Genomic DNA, 19,890 nt, shown 5'->3' with positions numbered 1-19,890 from the left:
GGTGGACCGAATGCCGACTGTGAGAAAGATCGATACAGGGCTATTGATAGACACCTACGGCTCATTCAGAGGGCATTCACAATGGATTCAGCTTGGTTTTCCAATGCAGGAGCCAGAGGCTGTTTCAAACAACTTCAATGGATATGAGGAAGCAAAGAAGAAAGGAACAACTATTTTGCTTCGAAAGGGTTTATTAGTGACTGATTTACACATGGTAAGACATTAGGAGTAATGATGACAAATGAGAGAAAAAACAAACAAACACAATTTGTGCATTAAATATCTACAACACGGTGTTCATTCTACCACTGAAAGGTGCTGACAGGAATCCATCACAGTGTTAATTTATGGGGACTTGGCTGCTAGTTTCCACCTTTGTAACCACTGCTGAAAAGTCAGTCCTCCTTTACTGACCTCGGGAAGGACATGCTGGGCTGACCTTTCCCACCTACAACACACAAAACAGGGAAGTTAACTAGAGAATGAGACGCTGCACTACTGAGCAAGGGCATGAATGGAAATAATTAGAGCCAATAAATTCAGTTAGATATTGGCCTCAGATAGATGTGCTGGCATGAATGTTTTATTTTGTTTTTTTAATTCAAGCCATGAAGTCATTTAGAAATGGTGTAATCACCTGTCTGTAGATAGGCACGTTAACAGTAAGGTTTAAGACTTCGTTTACTACCAAAGAATTAAGAAAGCTGGTCTTTTTTAAATAGTTTGAGCTGCAAAACTATAATTAGATTAATTAAACCACTATCAGCCAGTTTCCGTACCTGGATTAAGCTTCTACATTTAAAAAAAAGAAAATCTAGAAGATCACAAGTTTAAAAAAAAAAAAAAAAAGCTTTAGTCCAAGACTGTATATTCACTCTGGAATAATGATGTTAGTCAGTCAATAATAATCAGAATCACTGACCAGGTGTAATTTATCCATTGCATTACAGAGACCAGTTAAAAATGGCAAGTACATTTATCTCTCCATAATGGACTCCAGCAACAAAAGCCTAGTCAGACAATCAATGAAAGATCATTAAAACTGCTTAAATCGCTTAAATTTGGAAAGAAAAACACATACAAAAGTGTGCACGAATAATCTTAGTATTGTCTAAAGGTTAAACCAGGAAGTAGTTCTAATGAGTGTTTAAAACATGCTCTTTTAGTGATAACTCGTCCATTCACTTGCAGATGTTGTTCAGGTAACCGTGTCACTCTAGGCAATTCCCAGATCTCGATTTGTAAAAATACACCCAGATTAGAACGGAGAAATCTCGATTAAGCAGCAATTAAAATAATAATGATAACAAGTTATCGGTTTAAAGATGCGTCTCACCAATAAGAGATGGCGGCTTTGACTTGATCCCCATAAGAAAGGCCCTGTGCACAGCGGTGAGTGAGCCCTCTGACTTTTGGTACCAAAGACTTAAGAAGCTTTTGGTCCTCCTCCATGACTCTGGACAGGAGAGCTAAGAGCGCAGACAGACAGCAGCATGTTACTAAAAATCCACTGAGCATTTTATTTTTTGAGGAAATTTCTCAACATATTAAGTACGTGTACACCAAACACTGCCCTCATTTGTGTTTAAAGCAAATGCTTTAAATCGCTTATCTCCCGATAAGTTCTCCTGGTTACCTTTTTGATCAGATGCCTCCAGCTGATCCGCTTCCTTCTTTATCTTCTGCAGAGTGGCAGAGTGAAGCTGAAGTAACTGACGAAGAAAACGCAGCTCAAGCTGTTGTGAGCGAGATCGGGAACACAACTCCTCCGGAGCCTGAAGTCGGGTGTGAAAGTCAGAGAAAGTCAAAAAAGTTACTAGTATGAAATATGAGGAAAAATAAAACAGTGAAAAAGGAAACCTCCCAGCAGCTTTGGTACCTGTAACTCGATTTTCCTTCTGCTCTGACTTTCAAAGATGCAATTTTACATCATCCCTGGTTGTGAGAGTTCAGCATCGATCAATGACCGTCCATTACTATCACTTAGGGCACTTTTAAGAATTGGCTGCAAACACTGATTTTGTAGAAAATGATTTGAGAAAGATCCACAGGAAAACATAAGTGATGTTAGGATAGTGAGACGGTCACAAAGTCCCTTTAGAAGATTTCTTTGGAGGCCATTACCCAGGCAGCACGACTGAATAAACTGTTTGTTTTAGTGATTGAAATTACAATTTGAATATTTTAAAATAATACAACACAAAAATCATGATGTCACCAGTTCAGAACAATGCTCCACTGACTGACATCTACTTCTACTGAAGCAAATGACTCAGTCACACTAAAGTAAGATCATCATAGCAACCTCCTTTCAGCAAAGGAAGGAAGGAAGGAAGAATGAAGTGGTTGCCCGGTGACTGCATTGAATTTTTTTAGCGTTCAGCAACCAACTCCAACTGGACGCCCTGAGTTTGAGCGTGCAACACTCCCAAACTCTGGCAACCACCTTCAATCACAAGGCGCCTGCAAATAATCGGTGTCTAATTTACGAACACGGACAGTCTGCCTGAACGACGCAATCATTCGGAGTCAGCTGAACAGAAGAGCTCGTCTGCAGAGCGTTCAGATCAGGTCAAATTTCACTGCGTGTTATACCTGTATAACCATGCACATGACAAATAAAGAATCTTGAATCTTCATTTGTAAGAGAGGACTCCAGCTGCCTGTCGATTTGCAATAAACAGCTGACCTGCAGTAACTACGTCGCAATTTGTGAAAGAATTTGTTTTAAACCTACGAGTTTCTGGCTGGGCTCTTAATGCAAGTAATTAAATGAATTTCTGTGGTATTTAGATGGTAAGGGAGGGACACAGATTTGCAATTTTCACAAATTAATCACCATATCATCACAAACTGATTGCAACCGTAGCAAAACATGAGCGTGAGAGCGAGCCGAATCAAAGAAAACAGTAAAACTGCAATACTTTACATGTTATATGCCAAAAGTCACCTTGTACAGAGGGAACGCCAGACTCTGACACACGCTGCTGAAGGTCGGGGACTGCAAGCGATGGATGGACAACCACGATGCAGGAATTCGTTGCATACTAAACAAAACAGAATTATATTTCTGGTCAGCGAATGTCACCGCTGGACAAGGACAACAATTAAATATGTTTTTGTTTTGATTCACTGCAGCTGGGCCACAGATGTACCACCAACGAGGCAAATATAGGGATACCAGGCAACATGCTCATACCCTTCGATGGTTCTGCGGTCCAGTGAAAGAAGTGAAACTGTTCCTATCTGTCTGGCCTCCTTAGACACAGCGTTCCTTAGACTGTTGGCTGCAGAGGTCACATCTTCAAACTGTGGCACTAGTTTTGCCTGGATGAATTCCTCTAACTGAGACAAAACACAAAGAGTAAAATCCTCAGAGTGCTACAAAAAAAACAAGAATTAAATTTTAGTCACTCTCGTTTTTCACCCCAGACTGAAGCCTCTCATCAAACATATTTCACCGTCATTGATCCTGACCTCTCTGTGAAGATGAATCAGCTGCGTCTTGGCTGTCGAGTTCCCCTTAATCAGACCTCTGATCTGCTCTTGTCTGAGAAGCTATAAAAACAAGAAAGCAGAACATGATTATTTTTAAGATGTGACAAAAAGTCAGTCTCCTCACACCTAGCAACCATCTAGACCACAGATCGACAATATATATATGCATGTAAAAAATATTTATCCAAAAATATTGTCTGTCCACTCTCACCACTAGTTGTCTGAAGTCCAGTATGCTCTGCCACTGGCTGCGAAGGCTTCTTAGCGCCTCCTGTCGACTTTGGGCATGTTGGTCCAGTTGGAGGCAGCGGTCTCTGATATGATCCCTGGCGGCTGCCTGCATCACACACTGCAGTTCCACCTCGAGAGCCGATCTAACAGTTCAGAGCGCAAGGAAAATAAAAAGCATGTAGAAGACGAGACAAAATTATTGCCTCTAAAGATATTACCACTAATTAAAATGAACTCACATAGCTGTTTTCAAACAGGATGTAAATGCAAAGTTTAAAAACACTGTATCGTTCAGATAAAAACAACAATAACAGTGGCTGTTTGTACTGCAAAAAAACAAATGTATGGCAAAGGCAGAGAGTGAATTGGAATGAACTCACAGTGCCAAGGAATCATCCTGGAGCTCATCTCTAATACTGGACACCTCGAGCTCAGCGTCCTTCTTACGGGTTTGCAGCTGGTTTTTGAGCTGCTGGACTCTGGAGCGAGTCTGGGCCAGTTCCACCAAGCTCTGCTCCACTTCTTCCCAAGCAGCCTGCAGCAACAATCACATGCATAAACTTACCAATCGCAGATTCCAGGAAAAAGAAAGATGATCATGGTTCGATCAAGATTTTATGTATCAGGACATAATGTGTGAAAAATGTATGAAAACATAAGTCCACTCTTACTGCTTCTGTTTATTTCATTAACTGATCATCAGCAAATGTGAGCACCACTATAGAAGCAGAACTTTTGGCACTTTGCGGTTCAGCTATGTGCCACCCATGAGGGTTTATACGTCCCTTCCCAAACAATTTAAAGTCAATTATCCTACAGTGAGAACGATTATTCATGATACCCTTCACAGGAGTGGACATCCCACTAATTCACCACAAGATCAAAAATACAAAACAGCTACTTCAAGTTATTGTTGTTAAAGCTCGTTCTACAAGCTACTGAATCATATGGTGTGTTTAACCTTTGACGGCGTTTCTGCATTTTGGATTCGTTTGTTAAATCAACAATGATATGGTTTAATATGACATGTGCTATTGTTTGTATTTACCTCATTTTAAGACCAGATTATCTTTATTATGTCCTGATATGTAAACTGTTAATTAACAGGGTGTGTGCTATTTTTCATCATGATGGTATGAACATGGTCTGCGTTACTATTGGTATACTGCAGGGGTGGGCAACTCCAGGCCTCGAGTGCCGGTGTCCTGCAGGTTTTAGATGTGTCCATGATCCATCACAGCTGATTTAAAGGGATAAATGACTCCTCGGCATGTCTTGAAGTTCTCCAGAGGCCTGGTAATGAACTAATCATTTGATTCAGGTGTGTTAACCCAGGGTGAGATCTAAAACCTGCAGGGCACCGGCACTCGAGGCCTGGAGTTGCCCACCCCTGGTATACTGCAATGTGACCGCACCTCTAAGAGGGTTCTAACTGGTGGTAACTCATTTTCCTCTTCTGCTGACATATCCAGAAGGTGATCGCTTTCATAGCGGAACCTGCATGTCAAAAAATAAATAAATACATTTTTAAAATGCATTACAATCTGGAAGCATAACGTGAAATGAGAGATCCCGATCACTGCCTTACTGCAGAGCTGTTACATCCCGTGTCACGTCCAGAGACGACAGTTTCTCCTCCAACACCTTCTGCTCTCTTGAAGCCAAATACTGCAGCGCTGATAGAACGTGGTTTGGAGGGTAAGCACCCAACACGTTCTGGTGACACAACAAGCAACAGCGTGTTAATGCAAAGTCAAAATTAAAGACAAAAACACAAATACAAAAATATTTTGTAAAATCAGACACAAACACACCAACCTCAACAGCACTCAGCCAGTACTGGAATACAGCAGCCCTCTGCTCACGGGTCATACTACAGGGAAAACAAACAAACAGGAAACTAGATACATTTTAAAAGCTGAATAACTTAACTCGAGTACAGTCTGCGGTCCTTACTGTGTGGCTGCAGAGTGCTGTGTTTTCGATTCGCACTCTTGTAAAGACTGATAGAAGTGGACCCTGTCGTCACACAGCTCTCTCACATCGCGCTAAAGAAAGAAAACAAAAGTAATGGATGATTTCATAAATAAACAGCTGATGCTACAGTTGCCTCGGGAAGCAACTGATTCCAGATTTGTGCGAATGTTAACATTTCTCCCAGCATACATTAGGTAAGGTTAGGTGAAGTAATGTTGGGTTAACTGGTAACTATAAATTGGCCCCAAGTCTGAATGATAGAAAACACACAGAGTCCCTCCAAAGCAGCTATATTTGCTATTTCTGTCTGATAAACATTCTAGATTTTAAACTTGAGTAAAATACAGATTCAGGCATGTTTTACCAGAACTTGTGCCTCTGTTGCCACTTTGACATTGAGGCTGTCATTGTCTCTGTTGCAAGAAGATTTATCAAACAGCACTTCAATTTCTGCTTTTCTGCAATAAACACACACAAAAAGAAAAACGTGTAAAAGGCATCGCGGCTCGTTTTCACTTAAAATGTATTAGTAAATGTTTTGTCTTACCTGGCCATCTGTTCCAGAGCCTGGCAGTGCACACTGATCTGTTGCACATCATCAGAAAGATCCTTGCGGCTCGAGATGCAGCGTTGCCTGAAAGCCTGAAGCAGCAGCTCTCTGCGTTGGCCGTCTTCCACCTGAGCCCAGGTTCGACTGATAGCGCTCTCTGTGTAATCACAGCAGAAAATGCAGCTATTAAACACAAACGGCAAAATAGTAGAGAAAAACCATTTCTGCCGTTCACCCTCGACAAAAGTTAAAGAAGAAAGCTCTTTTCACAGCCATGTAAATAAGTTGAGAAAACTGATATCACCGATTCAACCTTTTCAGTCCTTTGTGGTATAACTAATATATTTGAGCTGAACCTGTCACCGTGTGAAATGTGTGAAAAAGATATTTTTTCAGAACTTCTCTCATTTTAACTTTAATTATTTTATCTTTATATAAGAAAACAATCACAAGGTGTAACTCAGTACCTTTTGAAACAAACATACACAACATCAGACATGTTTGCATCTAATCAAAGTAGTGACAACACATCAACTGATGTGATGAATTGAGCAAAGGTGTGAATGTGAGAATGATCGGTTGCTGTCTCTTTGTGTTAGTGTCCAATGTGCACTGCGTCTCACTCAGCAGGACAGGCTCCAGTCCCCTCACAACCCTGACTGGAGGAAAATTAGGGCGGAATGGCTGGAAGTCCAGCCCACAGTGTATATGATGGACTAACCTTGTGTGGCCATCTGCTCCTCTGTAACACTCATCTGAGAGTCCAGGTGACTAATCTCTTCTTTCAGCTGCTCTATCTTCTTCTGGAGATCTTTACGCCTTGCAGCCTCACTCTGGCCCTCAGCCTGACAAGACTGCACACCAGTAAACACAAACATAGCTTTTACAGAATCTCCACTTTGTGAAGTGCAATCACTAACAATTAAACTAAATTATAACTGCCGGGGAAAAGAAATAAGTTGCAGCCTACCTCTTTGTCTTGAAGCGATTTATACCTAATAACAATGTCAAGGATAACAGAGCAAATAAATAACAAAGAAAGGTAACATTCAGTTCCTGGAGAAATTTAAAGTCTGTTGGAAAGAAGCTGGAAGCTTTGCAAATCAAGTCAAGACCAAAAAGGATACCACTGAAGATTGCCACGCATGATCCTCACATTCCTAAAAAGACAGAAATCAGTCAGAGATTGCAGTTTATTTTAGAAAACAGGCCATTCATACAAATGTTTTTTCTTTTGTAATGAACCAGAGTCCTGAGTAAATGTTTGAGGACAGGAAATGAGCCGTGCTCTCGTTATAATTTAGTGATCAAAAGGTTTAAAAACAGAACAAAAAGCAAGCGAGAACAAAGTCTCACCTTTGCTGGAAAACATGCTGGGTGACATATTTCCATATCGACTTCCCCGTCCCAACACAGAGTCTGGAAAACAATCAACATTAGTTCAAGGCTAAAAAGTTAGGTAATAACATTGATGACAGTTCATATAAGTGTAGATACCTACGTTTTAAAATAGCTGTCATTAGGCAGCCTGTCCGGGGACAGCCCAAACTCCTCTGTCGCCCAACGTTTCAAGTCCTGAACAAGATTTCGGTCTGCCATCCTGACAGATAACAGCTGGTAACGAGCTAAAGCTAAAGCTAGAAACAACAACAGGAGACTATTAGCATCAGCCAGCGTAGTTAGCTTAATGAGTGCACGTAATTCACAATGTCCCTCCAACTTACCGTGCTCCCACGAAAGATGCCTCTTTAATTCAATAAAAACAGTTTACGGCGCTAAAACGGGAATATTGTCAAACCTAAACCTACTCAAACTTTCAAGTTCCCGCCTGTCAACAGCATTTCCGATCAACGACCACAGAGGAAGAGGAAAAGGAGAAGTACCGCCACCTGCTGGATTGGAGAGCAATTACAACTACAGCCATTTGCTGTCATCAGCACAGACTGTGCCTTAGCTTTGATTTTACACAAACATCTCACATAATGAAAATCATGTAATGATCCAGAAGCCAATATTCTTTTTTTTTTTTTTTAACGTGGAGATAATTTAAAAGATGTTGTTTGTCATGTTATTTATTGCACTGTTCAACCCCAAAATCTAATCTGCTACTCACATGACATCTAATCAGGGACATTTGGTATACATACATGCTCATGACAACCTGCTGAAGTTCAAACCAAGCATCAGAATGAAGGCGAAAGGTGATTTAAGTGACTTTGAATTTGCTGTGTTGATGTCAGAGGTCAAGGGAATACAACTCGTTTCAGCCAAGGGATGCAGAAGACCACACTTTGTGCCTATCAGCCAGGAACAGGAAATTGAGGCTTTAATTCATACTGGCTCATCAAACGTGAACAACAAAAGCTCGGTAAAACTTTGTCCGGTCTGATCAGGCTCAATTTTTGCTTTCACATTCACACAGTAAAGTCAGAGTTTGGTGCAAACAACATGAAAGCATGGCATCGCCCTGCCCTGTGCGAGTGGTTCAGGCTGCTTGATGGTGGTGTGATTGTGTGAGGAATATCATCTCGGCACACCGTGCCCAGAAGTATCAGCTGTGCATCACTTAAATGCGACAGCCTACCCGAGTTCTGCTGCTGACCATATTTCCTTATGACCACGGTGTACTCATCTTCTGATGGTTGCATCTGGGGAGGATAACGCACCACATCACAAAACTCGAATGATCTAAAACTGTTTGGTTGTTTTTTCTTAAACACTGCAACAAGTTTACCAGAATCTCTGAGGAATGTTTCCAGTAGTTTGTTCAATTTATGCTGCAAATAAATTATAACAATTCTGAATGCACTGGCGGGTTTTCCATCCACGCTGTAATAAATAAATATACACAAAGTCAGAAAGTGGCTCCTGAGTATCTTTTATTTGTTTTACTGCAAATAATCAGCAATTCAGTAGACGTCTAAATGCACAGCATTAGACTTTTTGTACTCAGTCACCTCCTCTCAACCACAGTCCAAAGGTCACAATAATCATGGTGCTTGTTTTTTTATTCATAGTATAATATGTCATTAAATCACTCCAAACCTCCATCCTGTGAACAATGGTGTAAAAATAAGTCTCTGAATGTCTGTTGTATAATAAGTGTGTTAAATAAATTAAATCTGAGGTAAACAAAACACATTTCAGATGATATCAATATTCTTAAGGCTTGTGATTTCTAGTTTTGTATACTGACAAAAAAGAAAAAAAAAGAAAAAACCCACTTTTACATTTTTAAGCATATAATAAAAATAATAAACTCACAGCAGGTGCAAAAGAATTTTTCACACAATTTTAAAAAATAAAACTAAGTGTTGCTGTCATTCCCTTTGTGAAAAGAAAACTCACAATAAGCCTCTGATTATACTTCATGTCTTTAGCACCAGGCGGCTGAGCTGTCCGCCGATGATGGCAGGATTTTATTTCTTTTAAAAAAGGTGCTTAAAGTCACCGTATCCTCTTGAAGAGATTTAAAACTGATACAGATTCCTGAAACAAAAAATGAAGAAACTTGGTTAATGTTTTCAGCAGGTGTTAAAATGGGCGGGGCTTGTTGTCGATGCTTTCTCACCTTTGTCGAGCGCGTTTTATTGAAAACGTTCCAGAAGCGTAAAGTCTCGTCTCCAGCTCCCGTCACAATCGCCTCGCCGTCTGGAGACATGGCCTAAAGAGTACAACAAGTCATTCGGATTTTATCTCAATAATGTTCTTATTTATATTATCAGTGGAGAAAAAACCAGACTGACCAGGTAGAGCACTCGGTAGGAGTGTCCTGTCAGCTTGGCCACCTGAGTGAGAGCTGGATATTTCCACACCAAGATTTGATTCTGAGAGTATCCGTGGGTGCTCACCTGAAAAAGAAAAGTTTGTGTATGTGTGATGGACCGAGCTGAAAAAGCAGGAGTCACAGGAATGATCCGAAAATGGGTTTTCATTTATTTACAAACAGTAAATGTTGAGCTCATGAAGTCAAAGAAACAGTGAACTGTGACCTCAGCAAACATGAGTGACCTAAACAGGAAATGACACACATATAATGGCTGATCAGACAGGAGAAAGTAAACAAACCACAAAACGATGCAGCACAGTCCAGTTTGTTAACAAACTAAACACCAAAGAAGAAAATCAAAACTAAACCCTAAACTCAAACATTTAACTAAAGAAAACACACGTTCTCCCCCTTCAGCAGGAAGTGGCGGTGCGGTCCAATCATCCCCTCTACGCATTTCACTGCTTTAAACGCCACCTTTTGTTTCCTTTACCTGTTTCTTACCTGCCACGGTCGGTGAGAGAGGCCAGACAAAAATCAAACCAAGAATCAGAAATAAATTGGTGTAAATACATAAGCAAACTAAATGTGCGCTTACAAACAAATGTATCCAAACCAAACAATAAACTTACTGCAAACTGAAGTGTGTTATTATTAATGAAGAAATAAAGAATACATCAGAGTTACTGACTTTTAGAGTGCAGTCATGGGTTTGTCCATCACAGTATGTAAAGGTGATACAGCTGAATTAACAGCGAGATTAATCTTTGAAAACCTCGTCTTTCTTCGCCACAGCAGATCATCTGCCTCCATCTCAGCCCATCCCCAGCATCCTCCTCTGTCGCACCAACCCTCTGCATTTCCTCCTTCACTGCATCCACGAACCTTCTCTGTAGTCTTCCACTATCCTTCCCTCTGCACATGTCCGAACCATTATGTTACCGTTTTATGGCGTAACTGTTGAACCCATAACGGATAACCTTTGTGTCAAGCTCGGATCACAAATTCAAAATGTCATTAAAAGGGCTGAAAGATGATTAGCATGCTCCATCCATCTTCCCCCCAGAAGATATCTGAAGAGTCAGTGATGGTGGGGGGGGGGGGGGGGGGGGGGTCACTAAAGATATGAATCACGTCCTTAATAAAGAGCATGACTGATGAAGAATAAAGTACGAGACTCCTGCCTGACAGAATCTGTCATCCTGCTCATCACTAATACAAAACGATTAATCTCTTTATCTGTGTATTTAAAGTTCACACATGCAATGAAACAGAGTTTTGAGTTTTAATCTCCCTCACTCATGATTATAGAGCTGAGGTCGATCCATGCAGAAGCCGCTGGAGCTGGCCAATCAGAACAGCTCTGTACATGTATCCAATCGACTTCAAAAAATGCTCTTAACTAGGGATGGGTACCGGTATCCGGTGCCATGATGACATAAACGGTAGTAACCAGACCGAAAAGCAGCGCACATTTCGGTGCTTTTTTTTTCCTGAGCTGTGACACACTTTAGATTCTAGCCAATCATTTTACGTTTCCGAGGATAGTAGGCGGGTCCAGGTACGTACGTTCTTTTAGAGCAGAGCTACAGATTAAAAACGCCCAAGGCGAAGCGGTCAAAGTCTGGCTGTACTTCACAGCAACAGATGCAAACTCAGCAGCTGCAACAAGTGCTTTAAGCTGATACTGTGATACTGTCAAAGGAGGTAACACCTCAAATCTGATGAAACACCTGGCGACGCATAGCGTTTTTTTAAAAGCCGAGAAATGCACCGTATTTGATATCTTGCTGCGAGACCTCACACCGAGCACATCTACTGCGGGTGTGGTGCCTGTTATCGACCCGGAGTTAGCAACATCCCCCAAAAACCCGAAGAGGAGAGTCCTGGCCCCTAGCCCTGCCAGTGTAGCAGAAATGATGAGGATGATGATGCAGCAGCAGCCGTTCTTCTCTGCGTGAGTAGCTTAATGTTGTTCGTGTGTAATTTACGTTGAGTAGGCTAACCACGTTATTACATTAATGCATGTAAGGTGAACTAGCAAACACCATCATAGCTACATGCGGCTGTCTTCTTGTTTGATGGCAGATACTCCCTTCACCCTGGACAAAAAGGCTAAAATGACCAAAGAAAAAGTGGGAAACAGTTAAACATGAGAGGTTTTTGGACAAAGTTTGTGTTTTTTCCATTGTTTAAGCTGCTTCCAGCCAAGAGTGATACCATATATGCCCCATAGCTGCAGAAAAGGCTAACATTGTTATCTTTTTACAAAAAAACAGCTGAACATGAGAAGTTTTTGGACCAATTTTGTGTTCTCCATTCTTTAAGCACCGGTTTGGGCACCGTTTAAGCACCGGCACCGTTTCAAAAGTACCGGTTTGGCACCGGTATCGGATAAAACCTAAACGATACCCATCCCTACTCTTAACGCATCACTGCTGACCTACATTTTTAATCAGTGTCTTCACAACTAAAAATGGTAATAAATCCGCGGACAGCAAATCCACTGTGCATGTGGGGTCTCTTACCAGCTCATTAGCATGTTTGGACCAGGCCAGGTTGCAGACCTGGGAACCGGTGTCCATGCACTGCAGCGGCTGCGATGTCAGGGTATTCCAAAATCTAATGCAGCGGTCGGCGGTGCCGCCGCCCGAGGCCAGCAGGCCGTGCTGATGGGGGGACCAGGCGATGGCTTTAACTGCAGCCAGGTGATCGGTGTACGTCTGCACGGGACTGAGTGACGAGTGGTTCCACACCAACAGCTAAGACCACAAATCGAACACTCATCATCAGTGAGCAAAGCAAATCCATACAGTCTTTGCGGTTGATTAAACTCTACCTTGTTGTCATTTCCGCCAGAGGCGAGCAGCTGGTGGTCAGTGCTCCACTTCAAACCGCACACTTCCTGTCTGTGTCCCTGCAGGCGCCTCTCTGACTGCAGCGGAGGCGTCCGCGCGTCTCGCTGGAGGATCATACGATCTCGGCTTCCCGAAGACAACTGGTCGGCGTTCCAAGCCAGAGCTCCTGTAATCAGAGTAACTTTAACTTAAGCCTCAGCTTAGACACAGTCTTAGCTGCTCCACTTTAACCCTTTAAGACCTACCATAGAACCAAGTCCGCCAGAGCTTATATTATATGTTTACATGCTGTGGAGCCATTTTTGGGAGCATTTCAAGTTGCTATACATCAATACAACCATTACAGCCCAAATTTTAATAATATGTCTGCATTAAGTGCATAGTAATTACATAAATTGCAAAAAAGTGCAATAAACTACAAAAAAATGTAAAATTGTTTTTGTTTTTTTAACATATATTTCTAGTTAGAGAAATTTAAGAGGCTTATCCCTCAAAACTGTAAATACAAAAAAGTTGCACAAAATAGTTTCCCACCACAGGAAATTTATTTTGAGTGTCTTCATAGTTTTATTTTTGAAATACACCAATTTTTATACACTGCAGGAAAAACGAAAATAAATATTATAATGCAAATTTGCAAAAAAGCAGCATATGCATCAAAATAAACTATTTCCAGCAGTGCAATATGAGTCCTAAGCATCCCAGAAACCACACAGAAAGTCATAAAGTCAAAGATAACTTTTAAAAACACCAGTATAGGCTCATGAGGCCCTGATGGTAAAAAACTACATTTCCGCAAAATGACGTCACTTCCGGTTTCGGGCAGGTCATGGCAGACATGCGATAGTTCGCGCTGATGGACGTAGGAAGTGTTACGAACAGCTGATCGGATCGGCAAAGCGTGTTTCTGGAATATTATGTTTTTGTTGCTGCAAGTGCTTTTTATGCAGTTTTTGCAAAGCTATATGTGGAAGGAAACTGTGACCGAGGACAAGCTGATGGCATAAGATGTAAGTACAACTCCTCCGGTTTCATATGCAAAAAACATTATTGCGCTAGCTCACGTGGTTGCAGAGCTACCGGGATTTAAAAATAGTTACGCAAAACAGAGCGTGCTGCTCTGACCGGCTTTAAAGGGTTAATGACCTCCAGGATGTCTCAACTTTATCCTGGCTGATTTTTCAAGTATTCCTTTAGGATAATTTCTGAAGCCACGATCACACTAACTCACCGACTCTGGCTGTGTGGCCCTCCAAGGCAAAAAGCTTTTTGCCAGCAGCAGCATCCCAGATCTGAACATAGCCTTTGTGAGTTCCCACGGCTACAAGGTTCCCCTAAAACAAAGTTCAAAGCATCTTCTTAATAACAAAAAACAACTAACAGGTTTCTTTGACAGCAGTCTGCTCCGTGTACTCACCCTTTCAGACCATCCGACCGATGTGACAGAGTCGCCCTCTACTGACAAATCGCACAGTCTGGTCACCTGAGGACACTCAGCTAGTGAGTCACTGTTGCACAGCAACAACAAACAGAAATTTACACTCCAGTATCGGTACCTGGCTGGTGCATGCGCTCCACAGGTAAACACACGTGCCCAGCCCCACACTGAGCATATTGAGAGCCGACCAGTCCACCAGGTTGAGATAAAAGTCATCCTGCAGCTCTGGAGCATCCAGGACTTTAAAGGGAATCTTGGAGATCTTGCGAGTTGGCTTCCTTGGTGAACGCAACAACTTCTGACTGCAACAGGAAGTTCAGGTATAACGTGACTCCAAAGTGCAGGGATGATCTCAAACTTTAGAGCTCAAACAGCGCTCTTACCTTTTATTGCTGACGGGTGACAACGAGTAGGGAGAGATGTTGGTGCCGTCTTCTGATGACAAGCTTTTGGTGTTGAGCGAGTACTGAAAAGCAAACGTGCATCATTAGAGCAAACAGAGGTCTGATCAGAGCACGAACATGGTGCGCTAACAGTGCAAGATGACCGAGAGAATCTGAGACTTCCGTACAGAGAAGAGACTCCTCTTCTCGGGCGGGGACGATTGCAGACGTCTGTCCTCCGTCTGGGGATCTTGGATCTTCTCTATTCCTGCTCCCAGCAGCTCATTCTTCAGCAAAGCAGAGTAGGCCAGCCCGTCTGCTACAGCGACAGCAGTGACATTTGATTCATGTGCAGGTATAAAAGAATAACAAGGAAACAGCAAAATTTAGACAATTTCAAAACATATTCACCTTTGATATTGTCAGACGAGGCATCCTTTGTTTTTTTGTTCACAGTCGGTGACTTCTCATTTTCCTGCACATAAATCATGAAGATTATTGATCAATTTATAACATTTACACTGTAAATTATTTCATACAACAAACCAAGCAATCATCATTCAAGGGTTCGTCTTCATTTTTACCATTTTAAACATTTGGAAAACAAACATCACAACTTTAGAAAATATGAAACAGGAAATCTGAGTCTTCCCTCCATAACCAGAACCAGCCGACTTACACGACTATTTAATTTCCACTAATTCATGAAGTTGCTGTCAAAGCTCAGAGAGGAGCGACCTCAGCAGCTGTGGACACTGAGACAGTTTTCCTACTATCGGCTATTTTCGCTGCTTAAATAAAACACAGTAGGGCTGCCACGATTAGTCGACTAGTCACGATTATGTCGACTATCAAAATCGTCGACGACTGATTTAATAGTCGACACTTCGTTTGAACCTTTGTAAGATCACAAAAGACGCAGGAATAAGTAGTAGGATTTAAGAGTGTAATAACGGACTGAAACAGAAGATGGCAGCACTGCATGTACAAGGATGCCAGCTGCCGTTAAACCCCGAAGAAGAAGAAGTAGCAGCCCAGCTCAGTTTCCAACAATGGCGGCAGCTAGTTAGTTTTAATATTACTCGTATTAATCTTTCTGGGTCACAAAATAAACGTTTAACATACTTTCAGGCGAGAATGTAGCTGTGTAAACCTCAAATATCTGCTCAGTTTATCAAGACACCACATATTTTCAAAAGCGCTCCGACGTTTTCGGAGACGTCTGTTAGCCACTAGCTCGATAGCTAGCCGGGGGCTAGGCTAACTAGAGCCGTGAGAACACCGGACTCCCAGCTAATCGTTTTCAAACCCACCGCCGTCTTTTGCTACTCAGGTTAAACATGATATATAAGTCACTTAGATAACTTAAAAATGTTATTGTTTGGATTTTTTAGTATTTTATTTGTTCCTGAGTAAATCGGTTTGGCTGAGATTAAAGAGATGCTCGAGAATATCTTCCGGTGTCCTGTTATATTTTAGATAGCAAGGAGCAGACGGCTGAGTTTATTAAACTTCACCGAAACAATCTGCAAATTTCATTAAAATTTAATAAACTATCATCTTGTCTTTATTTTTAGTTAGCACATACCTGAAACACTTAAAGCTGTAAGCTAATGATAGTTATATAAGAGCAGATGCTGCTGGTGCAATAAGCTGTACGTTTTACGTCCAATGGATGATGATCTGATTAGTCGACTAATCGCAAAAATAATCGGTGACTAGTCGACTATCAAAATAATCGTTTGTGGCAGCCCTAAAACACAGAAGTGCTCTTTGATGTTCTTTCAAGAATTTTTGAAAAACTTAAAGTGACAAAACAAAAAAAAAAAAAAAAGTGTTTTTCCACAACGTCAAAATTAAAACATGAACCACTGGGTGTGTCCACACAGCTCTCTTACAAAAACCCAAAAACGTAAAACACAGTCTCACGTTGATCCTGTGAAAGTTGATATTCCAGTTTGCTCCCGCTCTGGTAGGTATGAATCGGTCTCCAAGCTTAGTGGGCGAGGACAGTGGTGAGCCGGCGGGTGTCCGACTGTTCTGCAGTTTCTGCAACACAAACATTTATCATTAAGTATGTTAGTTTATGAAAACATAGAGGTTTGGTTAGTGATTACGTCATCTAAGAGCTAACTTAATAATGTCACACATTCAGCACTGATGCACATCTTTATTAAGTTCCCATATTACAGCCAATGTGGTTACAATATCTGAGTAGATAAAAGAATAATTCTCTACATGGAATAAATTAATAAAGCAAATTTCAAATCAGATGAAGGGATGGAAAAAAAATGATATCATATTATTAAGGATGAAAACTAGGAAGAGGAGGAGAAACTAAGCGAACGACTCACAAAGATGTCATTCTCGATGTTAATTTGGCGTAGGAGGCGATGTTCATAGTCGGGATCCATCCTGGACCCTGAACCCTCAACCGCAGAGTGGGAGGACACAGCTGTGCAGTACAAACAAGGCAGTTAATAAATAAACAAGCAGTTTAATCGAGATTGGGGCAACAATGTAAAAATCATCCCATTGTGATAACACTTTCTTTGCAACCACAATCTTTGCCTAAAAGTTTTTATGGACCAAGTTTTGGATATATAAAACAAACGCTGTGAATTTTTTGTGTTTTAAGATATTTAGATTTTACAATAGTCCACCCCCATCATAAAAATAAATCAAGATATGTAATTTGGAACCAACACATGAAAAAAATCTAGAGTTGAACAAAAAACAGGCAGTCCTACAGAGTACCATCTGAAAACTCTAGGGTGGCGTTTTATTTGTATCACACTATGTGCTGACATTTTTGTTTTTGTCATATTTACTCAACCAGCATCACAGCTGAGTAAAATATGGAGATTTTGATGAAGAATTTCAAGTTTAAAGTGTTTTACATGTTTTATTTTGCATTACTGTGACGTATGACTTTATACTGTTTGGAAATGATCACTCTTTTGCAACATGAATGTATTAGTTTGTGCTCAAACATGGGACTTCACAGGACTGCTTTGACACTTTTAAAGCAGCGGTCTCCAACCTTTTTTGCGCCACGGACCGGTTTATGCCCGACAATATTTTCATGGACCGGCCTTTAAGGTGTCGCGGATAAATGCAACAAAATAAAACTAGTACCGGTACCGAAAAAAAGAAAATTTATTCATAACACACGTGAAAAGACCCAGGAAAACCGAGTAAACGATAAAAACGATAACAAAATAACGCTGAAAACCGATGAAAACTATACATTTCACACCTGAGCCTCAACTCTCGCGGCCCGGTACCAAATGACTCACGGACCGGTACCGGTCCGAGGCCCGGGGGTTGGAGACCGCTGTTTTAAAGTACCCGTTCCTAACTAGTGGTTCATTTTTATGGTAAGAAAGCCCAAAGGATACATCAGACTTTTATCTTTAATACTTTTTGAGCTGTCCAAGTTCAAACATTGCCTCAGATTTCAAAGTGTGAACAAACCTGCTGGAAATCCCATTTTTCTAATAAAATTATCTAGAAAAGCATCTTATAAAAGCTTTAAACTTCACAGAAATCTGTATATATTAATACAATTTGGAGCATAAAACTTTTAGGTAAATCTGGGATGGTCGAGCAGGAGGACCACGATGGCTTGAGAATTATATTGTGCCCACTTTTTCTTTTGTTGCTTTATGTCTGTGAAGGTTCAGTCATCCAGGTCATTGTAGTCAAAGGAGCTTGCAAAGAAAAGCGTCTGGACTTCTTTAAGTTTCTTGGAGTTTAGAACTGAAGAAGCTTCTCGGATGAGAGGTGAAACGTCTTCAAGCAACTTAAAGAAGTCCAGACGCTTTTCTTTGCAAGCTCCTTTGACCTTTTGTTGCTTTGTTTTGTTTTTGTGGTCACATTTTAGGTGGACGCAGTCAGAAAATTAGAGTAAAGACTGGCTGTTTTTCTGATTTAAGTTTTAAAATTATAAAAGCAAGAAGTTATTTTTTAAAAAAAAGTTGTTAAATCGCCATGTTGATGTTGTAGCAGGCTATCTAAAAGCAGCAGTTTTAGTGCTCACCTGCTAACTGTGCACTGCAAAACAAATCGATTACTCAACTTTAAATAACCAGAACATTTAGCCCCAACTACACCAAATCAGTGCTGGTTTCAAAAGCACTAATTACCTCAGGGTAACAGCACAACCCATTATTAACCAGTTACGAGAATCTAACAAGCTTTAGAGATTCATTTGTAGCTAAATGTCTTCAAAGACGCTTATTTGTGCTAAATTAGAAGCAGGCGATGATAACTACCGTTAGCTTACTTAGCTAAGGGCTATCCGCTCATATTTGTCGGGACAGCATACCTAAAACGAGCCAGCTCCGGCAGACCACCTCCGGACAGAAACAGCGGGGACAGCCCGGCGAGCAGACGATCCGGACCGGCTATTTAAAACCATTCAGGCTCAGGTGCGGCTTGTTGTTTAGCTGAGGTCTACGTGACATTGCATTGTGGGAGTTTTGTGTCACTCCGGTGACGTACATCATAACACGGAAGTGTCCATATTTATTGCTGCAAGCAGGATGCTGTAAGGTGGGATACTGGAACCAACTACCGGGAAAAAGAAGTGTTTTAAAAGCACTGATCGTGGATAAAGACCGACACGGTTAGGATGTTATTTATCCCAATATCTGTGCTACAGTTAAAGTGATGTCATAAATAAGTCTCACCAAATGGTCCAAAATATTAAAGAGGAAGCAGTTTAACATCAACATGAGTCGTGCTGGGAACTTCTGATGCAGCAGCTCAAACTTAAATAAAAACATTAAAAGCGAATACCTCCTGCCATTGTTTCAGTTACCTGTAATACCCACGTTTCAAGCATAGAGGGAGCACTAGAGCCATAGCTAGATAGATGCTCACGGCATACATCTTTAGAAGAACAGAATAAATAACCACTTTATTGTCATTCAGCACATACACCAGTTAGTGCACATCAGAATATCATTTTGGTGCTTTTATTCACCATTGATTGTACAATATAAATAACAAATAAATCTAAATCTAGGGTATGAAAAGAATCTATGTACACTTAAGAATATAAGAGAAATTTATATACATTATTTAAAAAAGAAAAGAAGAAAACTTGCACAGAATACTGGGAAAATAAAACTAAAAAAATACGTTGCACAGCAATAATAACAGCATTTAATAACTTAATA

At 40.9% G+C, this 19,890-nt stretch overlaps 2 protein-coding genes across 7 annotated transcripts; both read right to left on the bottom strand.

The window, feature by feature from the left end:
- Window positions 1-173: 173 nt before the first annotated feature.
- haus5 (HAUS augmin-like complex, subunit 5) lies at window positions 174-9,584 on the bottom strand. 3 transcript variants are annotated; one of them, XM_085150218.1, is made up of 21 exons: window positions 8,991-9,584; window positions 7,981-8,904; window positions 7,758-7,893; window positions 7,613-7,675; window positions 7,384-7,416; window positions 7,227-7,251; window positions 6,978-7,110; window positions 6,254-6,413; window positions 6,071-6,164; window positions 5,686-5,777; window positions 5,548-5,602; window positions 5,318-5,445; window positions 5,145-5,226; window positions 4,110-4,264; window positions 3,710-3,872; window positions 3,478-3,558; window positions 3,200-3,345; window positions 2,951-3,047; window positions 1,637-1,775; window positions 1,337-1,469; window positions 174-448 (listed from the first exon to the last, which is right to left on the bottom strand). In XM_085150218.1, exons 3-21 carry the CDS (start codon window positions 7,853-7,855, stop codon window positions 346-348), a joined length of 1,980 nt encoding a protein of 659 aa, XP_085006344.1. In that variant the 5' UTR covers window positions 7,856-7,893; window positions 7,981-8,904; window positions 8,991-9,584; the 3' UTR covers window positions 174-345. The 3 variants fall into 3 exon arrangements, with proteins under 3 accessions (XP_085006344.1, XP_085006345.1, XP_085006346.1); XM_085150219.1 differs by having other exon boundaries at window positions 7,758-7,887; window positions 7,977-9,584; XM_085150220.1 differs by having other exon boundaries at window positions 7,758-7,887; window positions 7,981-9,584.
- Window positions 9,585-9,696: 112 nt separating this feature from the next.
- LOC146490634 (fizzy-related protein homolog) lies at window positions 9,697-19,474 on the bottom strand. Of its 4 annotated transcripts, none has more exons than XM_085150225.1 (15): window positions 19,399-19,474; window positions 19,035-19,279; window positions 17,059-17,159; window positions 16,634-16,753; window positions 15,116-15,179; window positions 14,893-15,020; window positions 14,705-14,787; window positions 14,440-14,623; window positions 14,301-14,366; window positions 14,115-14,217; window positions 12,865-13,049; window positions 12,554-12,787; window positions 10,003-10,107; window positions 9,828-9,920; window positions 9,697-9,745 (listed from the first exon to the last, which is right to left on the bottom strand). In XM_085150225.1, exons 3-15 carry the CDS (start codon window positions 17,116-17,118, stop codon window positions 9,704-9,706), a joined length of 1,467 nt encoding a protein of 488 aa, XP_085006351.1. In that variant the 5' UTR covers window positions 17,119-17,159; window positions 19,035-19,279; window positions 19,399-19,474; the 3' UTR covers window positions 9,697-9,703. The 4 variants fall into 4 exon arrangements, with proteins under 4 accessions (XP_085006351.1, XP_085006347.1, XP_085006350.1 ...); XM_085150221.1 differs by having other exon boundaries at window positions 14,893-15,023; window positions 19,399-19,473; XM_085150224.1 differs by lacking the exon at window positions 19,035-19,279 and having other exon boundaries at window positions 14,893-15,023; window positions 19,399-19,471.
- Between the last annotated feature and the right edge of the window lie 416 nt (window positions 19,475-19,890).

The sequence above is a fragment of the Neolamprologus multifasciatus genome, chromosome 23 (genome assembly GCF_963576455.1).
Source record: "Neolamprologus multifasciatus chromosome 23, fNeoMul1.2, whole genome shotgun sequence".
Taxonomy (NCBI): Eukaryota; Metazoa; Chordata; class Actinopteri; order Cichliformes; family Cichlidae; genus Neolamprologus; species Neolamprologus multifasciatus.
The sequence above is the reverse complement of the archived record's forward strand: the minus strand, read 5'-3'. Positions and strand labels throughout refer to the sequence as shown.

Excerpts from the sequence above, each read along its gene's own strand:
- haus5 (XM_085150219.1), bottom strand. The coding sequence starts at position 7,855 with ATGGCAGACCGAAATCTTGTTCAGGACTTGAAACGTTGGGCGACAGAG. Across the intron at positions 5,778-6,070 it reads CAACAGAGGCACAAGTTCTG|CGCGATGTGAGAGAGCTGTG; the intron begins GTAAAACATGCC and ends TTCTTTCTTTAG. Across the intron at positions 1,470-1,636 it reads GGAGGCATCTGATCAAAAAG|CTCTCCTGTCCAGAGTCATG; the intron begins GTAACCAGGAGA and ends CTGCGCTCTTAG.
- LOC146490634 (XM_085150221.1), bottom strand. The coding sequence starts at position 17,118 with ATGGATCCCGACTATGAACATCGCCTCCTACGCCAAATTAACATCGAG. Across the intron at positions 15,024-15,115 it reads CTCGTCTGACAATATCAAAG|CAGACGGGCTGGCCTACTCT; the intron begins GTGAATATGTTT and ends CTGTCGCTGTAG. Across the intron at positions 14,218-14,300 it reads CGGTCGGATGGTCTGAAAGG|GGGAACCTTGTAGCCGTGGG; the intron begins GTGAGTACACGG and ends ACTTTGTTTTAG.